The following is a 6,000-nucleotide window of genomic DNA, read 5'->3' on the forward strand; positions in this document are numbered from 1 at the left end:
TGATTTGTACAAGGAGAACCTTGACAGATGGTTGGGTTGGACTGACTTTATCTCGTCCTGTGAAGACAGTGATCTGTTGACTGTGGCTTGAGAAGATCAGTCAGGCAGCAGTTTGCAAGATGCATCAGGTGGAAGTGGGGCTAGGAACCTGCTGGAGGAATCCAGACCTGGCCAGGAATAGTGTTGTTTGGGAAGGAAGGAGTGGTCCTCTGGAAGGCAGAAATGACAGGGCCTGCTGACCAGTCGGACCTGAGAGACCACAGCCTCTGCGAATTCCTGGCTTCTTAAGCCGCTGCTGGGGAGGATGGCAGAGGGTGAGGAGGGAGCCCCCACAGAGGCTCCTGGGAACTGTAGCTGGGGCTCTAACCCTCTTCTGCTCTTCCTTTCCCGTGCTGCCTGCCACCAGAGGGGCCGTGGCACCCCCGACAGGTACTGGGGGTGGGACTGGGCGTGCATGTGCGTTTCGGGAGGAATGCAGGGTGGGAATCTGTGACCCTACCCCTCCTCCCCCGGGGTCTGATCGCTCCCCCTCCTCTCTCCCTGTCTCAGTGGTGGTCACCCTGGAGCCTTGCGAAGGAGCCGAGACCTACGTCAATGGGAAACTTGTGACCGAGCCTGTGGTGCTGAAGTCAGGTAGTGGCGGGGGCAGTGAGAGTCCTGGGCCCTGGATGTGCAAGGAGGAGCTTCTTGGGTGAATCCTGGGCAGGGCCCAGAAATACGTAGGAAACAGCTTGGGGAGATGAAGGTGGAATTGGGATGGGAAGAGAGAGGAGTCAGGTTTTTTGGTTTGTCTCGCTGCCTCAGGGCAACAGGAAGAGGATGCCAAGCTCCTGATTCCCCCTGGCTGTCAGGGACAGGGCGGTTCCTGGGGTCAACGAGGGGAGCCTCAGCTCCGACTGCCCTGGGACTTGGGGCAATGGGAGAGATGGCGTTGGGGCCTCTGGGATTTGTGGGCAAGGCCCTGTACACCTCGGTGGTGGGGAGGGGAGTGCTGCTGTGGGGGAGTGAGTCCACTTCTGCCTGCTCCCATCTCCAGGGAATAGGATTGTGATGGGCAAGAACCACGTTTTCCGCTTCAATCACCCGGAGCAGGCGCGGCTGGAGCGGGAGCGAGGGGTGCCCCCGCCCCCAGGACCACCCTCTGAGCCCGTCGACTGGAACTTTGCCCAGAAGGAGCTTCTGGAGCAGCAAGGCATTGACATCAAGCTAGAGATGGAGAAGAGGTGCGCGGGGAGGGTGCTCGCGCCCTGGAGCGCTCCCGGCCGTCCCTCCCAGGATCCAGCCCCCAGCGCCCTCCTCTTGTCAGATGCCCCACTGAGGTGGCTGCAGAGCCTCACAGCTCTTACCCCCCTCCCCGCCCAACCCCAGGCTGCAGGATCTGGAGAACCAGTACAGGAAGGAAAAGGAAGAGGCTGATCTTCTGTTGGAGCAGCAGCGGCTGGTGAGGGATCGGGTTAGGGTTCGGGGGTGCGGTGGGCCAGCCAAGGCAGGAGGCGGGCTGGCGGGCACTGGAGCGGCTGGGCTGGCAGCGCTTCAGCCTGGCTCAGATTTTGGGCACACTGCCTGAGCCAGTGTGGGGAGTGGGCCCTGAGCTGGTGGGGAGAGGTGGCGTCTAGGAGGAGACAGGAGAGAAATGTGACCCGGGAAGGAACCCATGCATGCGGGGAACTGGGGTTCCTGCCAGGTGACTGGGGCTTCCCAGGCTCCAGCCAATCCTGTGCCACCTTTATGATTTTTACCAAATCCAAGTACCACCCGTGCTGTTAGTTACTTAAGATTGTTCTTTGAATGGACTTACTTTTAAATCTTTAACCTCATCCTGAGCGGCATATACATATACGAAACCCACACTTGGTATGGCTGTGGCTAATACTTTCTCTGTGCCGGCCACTGTGCCGCACACTCCAAGTGTGTTAATACTTGCTTCTGTTGTGTAGACGTGCAGAGGTTAAGCCGTGCGCCCAGCACTGCACAGCTCTAACCGCGGTGTTTCCGCATCGCTGGGGCGCACGGCTCTGGGGTGTCCTTAGCCCTCTCCCCGTCTGTCTTCCCTCTCTCTGGCCCTAGTACGCGGACTCCGACAGCGGGGACGACTCCGACAAGCGCTCCTGCGAAGAGAGCTGGCGGCTCATCTCATCACTGCGCGAGCAGCTGCCCCCCACCACGGTCCAGACCATCGTCAAGCGCTGTGGCCTGCCCAGCAGCGGCAAGCGCAGGGCACCCCGCAGGGTGTACCAGATCCCCCAGCGACGGCGCCTGCAGGGCAAAGACCCCCGCTGGGCCACCATGGCTGACCTGAAGATGCAGGCAGTGAAGGAGATTTGCTACGAGGTGGCCCTGGCCGACTTCCGCCACGGGCGGGCCGAGATCGAGGCCCTGGCCGCCCTCAAGATGCGGGAGCTGTGCCGCACCTACGGCAAGCCCGAGGGGCCTGGGGACGCCTGGAGGGCCGTGGCCCGCGATGTCTGGGACACGGTGGGCGAGGAGGAAGGCGGCGGAGGCGGAGGTGGCGGCAGTGAGGAGGGAGCCCGCGGTGCAGAGGTGGAGGACCTCCGGGCTCACATCGACAAGCTGACGGGGATCCTGCAGGAGGTGAAGCTGCAGAACAGCAGCAAGGACCGTGAGCTGCAGGCCCTGAGGGACCGCATGCTTCGCATGGAGAGGGTCATCCCCCTGACCCAGGTAGGGTGGGCCCCGCCCGGCTTCTCCCCACCTGTGTCTCTCCCCTGTAGGAACCTGAACCTCCCACTGCAGAGTCCAGCCTCCTTCCCCCGCTTCCTTTAAAAAAGCTTATCGAAGTTCAACACAGCGTAGGTTGTGAATCACCTGCCTCACAATCGCCAGAGCAGTAATTGAAAATGCAGATTCCTGGGTTCTGCCCCAGACCTCCTGAATTGGCATCTTTGGGGGCAAATCTGCATTTATAATAAGTACTCAGGTGGTTCTGAAGTACTGTAAAGTTTGGGAACCACTGATATAAAGGGTACGATCCTTAAGTGACCACTCGATGAGTGTTTCCATAGGTGTCCACCCTTAACAGCCACTCCTCTCCAGGGTGACCCTTGACTCTGGTAGCCGCTCTGCTGAGCACTTTTCCTGCGTCACTGTGGCCCTGCAAGTGGGAGTGTCATCACCTACCCGTTTTGTATGTATTCCCTCAACGAGTAAATAGTTGAGTGTTTACTGTGTGCCAGGCTCACAACAGAGAGAATTTCTGCCGTGTTCCCGCTTGCCTTATAAAGGGGGATGTCAGGCAGCCAGTCGTCACAGCAGTCAAGGTTGTGGAAGGCTTACGACTCCAGATGCAGCTCTTACCCCTCTCCTCACTCTCCCCTGTCCAGATCCTTGGGCTTCCTTGCTGTTCCTTGAACTTGCTGGGAGCACTCCTGCCTCAAGGCCTTTGCACCTGCTGTTCCCTGTGCCTAGAACGCCCTTCCCTTTGAGAGCCATATAGCTTGCCGCTTACTTCCTTCAGGTGTTCACTGAAGTGATAACTTCTCAGTGAATCTCTTCCTGGCCTTTCATTGCAGGCATCCTGACCCTGGCCTCCTGTCCCCTTTCGTTGCTCTGGTCTTTTCCATGTGAATATATATTTTTACATTTATATAAAATATATAACATGGTACTCTATATACTTATATATAATATAAATAGTATATATTAAATAATTTATATACGTGTGATTATATTTAACTTTTTTTGGAAGTATAACATACGTACCATGTTATATATTTTTTCTATTTATTTATCAACGGTGTCCGTCCACTGAAATGATGTCAGGTATTTTTCTTCCCTTTTTGTTGACTGATATATCCCCAAGGCATGTCATTTATTCAGCAGTATTTGCTGCGTGCCCACTAGGTGAGGCAGGGTAGAATTTCTCATGTCATCTTACAACAGTTCTGCGCAGTAGGTACTGTCATTACTGATGTCATCTTACACGTGGGGACACTGAGGCACAGAGGCTACAAGCCGAAGATCTAGACCCGTAGCTAGGAGGCGGCAGACCTGGACTGAGTCGGACCACCCGCCTCTGGGCCTGGGCTCCTAAACCAGTGTCCCTCCAGCTGCTCCAGGTCTTCTAGCTGCCCTCCTGAATCTGCATGTCCTCAGGACTCCACCCTCTCACGCCCCCCCTTCTCTTTCACCCCCTCTCCCTCCCAGGATCAGGAGGATGAGAATGAAGAAGCCGGTGAGGCCACGTGGGCCCAGCCCCAAGGGTCTGAGGCAGTGGAGGAGGAAGCCCCCAGTGACCGCGCGCCCCCCGCCCGGCCCTCCTCGCCACCCCTGTCGAGCTGGGAGCGGGTGTCGCGGCTGATGGAGGAGGACCCTGCCTTCCGTCGGGGCCGCCTTCGCTGGCTTAAGCAGGAGCAGCTGCGGCTGCAGGGACTGCAAGGCTCCGGGGGCCGGGGTGGGGGGCTGCGCCGGCCCCCTGCCCGCTTTGTGCCCCCTCACGACTGCAAGCTGCGCTTCCCCTTCAAGAGCAACCCCCAGCACCGCGAATCCTGGCCGGGGGCGGGAGCAGGGGAGTCGCCAGCACCAGCCCTGCCCCCCGAGGAGCTCACCCCTCCTCCAGCCACCCCCGCCCGCAGGCCACCGAGTCCCCGCAGGTCCCACCGCCCGCGCAGGAACTCCCTGGACGGAGGGGGCCGATCCCGGGGAGGGGGCCCTGCGCAGCCCGAACCCCAGCACTTCCAGCCCAAAAAGCACAACTATTATCCCCAGCAGCCCCAACCGTACCCAGCCCAGCGGCCCCCAGGGCCCCGCTACCCCCCATACACTACGCCCCCGAGGATGAGACGGCAGCGCTCGGCCCCTGACCTCAAGGAGAGTGGGGCGGCCGTGTGAGCCCCGCGTTCTGGGCAGAGAGGGCCTGGCGGGGCCCCTTGCTGGGAGGAGATGCTGCTTCCCCAGAAGCCCTGGGGCAGGAGGCCCTAGAGACGAGAGAGAAGGTCCGAGTAGGTGAGAGAGGACGGAGGGGTGACTGGGCCGGAGGCTGAGGAAGGAAGAGGGCACGGAGCTGCCGGGAGCGAACCAAAGTGAAGGAGAGTGACAGGAAGCTGCCTCGGGGCCGCCCCTTGCAGAGGGGGGTCCCACAAACGCTGCTAGGGTGGGTGGGGGGCCGGGGGGCTGCGTAGTCAGTGTTTGACTTTCTTTTCAAGTGGGGGCAGAGGGGAGAGAACCTAGAGGGAGGTGAGGTCTCCCCCTTCCTGGCCCCTGTCCGTCTGTCCGTCTGTGGTGGGTTTCTGTTTCCAGGGAGGTGTGGTGGGATCATAAGTCATTCCCCTCCCCTTCCAGGCCTCCTGCTATATTTGGGGGACCTGTCTGGTGTCTGGTTTGCCTAGGGTCCCGTGAGGATGCGGGACCCTTCAATAAAGGATAGCAGAGGGAGCTTGTGGCTGGTGGTCGTTTGGTTGTGGTTTTCAGTGGAGGTTTACGTCATATAAAAGTAAAGTGCACAGGTCTTACATGCGGCTCAGTGAAGTTTTGCATAGGGGCGCACCCACCGAGTCACCACTCAGGTTAAGGTAGCAGAATGTTTCCATCATGGTTTCTGGAATGTTCAGCATCGTTTCCTCTCTTGAGAGTGTGTCGCCTGTTCCTTAGATCCCTTGCATTTTTTGCTTACCCCGTGTCTCCATCTCTGCCTCCAAAACCACTGTCATTGTTCTGGACGGAGGCGAGGGAAGGATGAGAGGGGAGGAAGAGGGGTTCCAGCCTGTCAACACCCAGCTGGCCGTTCCTAACAGGAAATAGAGGGATTTGGGGGACAAGGAGGGGTTCTGCTTCTTTGAATCACTTAGCTCTTTGAAAGGTCTCCCAAGCAGCCACGACTTCCCCTGGTTCTGTTCTGTCTTGGGCGTGTTTAACCGTGAACGTGTTGGTGAAGCTTACTGCACCCACCGGATTATTTTCATCCCATTCAGTATTCCAAGTAGTATTTCGTTTTAAGATTGTTCTCAAGAAGGATGCTGCCTGCTTGTTTTAACATTCTGGCTT

The 6,000-nt window shown here is 58.4% G+C and overlaps 1 protein-coding gene across 2 annotated transcripts in view; it reads left to right on the forward strand.

The window, feature by feature from the left end:
- KIF1C (kinesin family member 1C) overlaps positions 1-5,392 on the forward strand; it is a 21,922-nt gene extending 16,530 nt beyond the window's left edge. For both annotated transcript variants that reach the window (XM_057714365.1, XM_057714364.1), the window contains exons 19-23: positions 550-633; positions 1,037-1,223; positions 1,369-1,441; positions 2,068-2,682; positions 4,165-5,392. In XM_057714365.1, coding sequence (XP_057570348.1) covers positions 550-633; positions 1,037-1,223; positions 1,369-1,441; positions 2,068-2,682; positions 4,165-4,848 — 1,643 coding nt within the window. In that variant the 3' untranslated portion in view covers positions 4,849-5,392. The remainder of the gene's footprint in view (positions 1-549; positions 634-1,036; positions 1,224-1,368; positions 1,442-2,067; positions 2,683-4,164) is intronic.
- Positions 5,393-6,000: the final 608 nt, after the last annotated feature.

This window comes from Hippopotamus amphibius, chromosome 17 (assembly GCF_030028045.1).
Source record: "Hippopotamus amphibius kiboko isolate mHipAmp2 chromosome 17, mHipAmp2.hap2, whole genome shotgun sequence".
Taxonomy (NCBI): Eukaryota; Metazoa; Chordata; class Mammalia; order Artiodactyla; family Hippopotamidae; genus Hippopotamus; species Hippopotamus amphibius.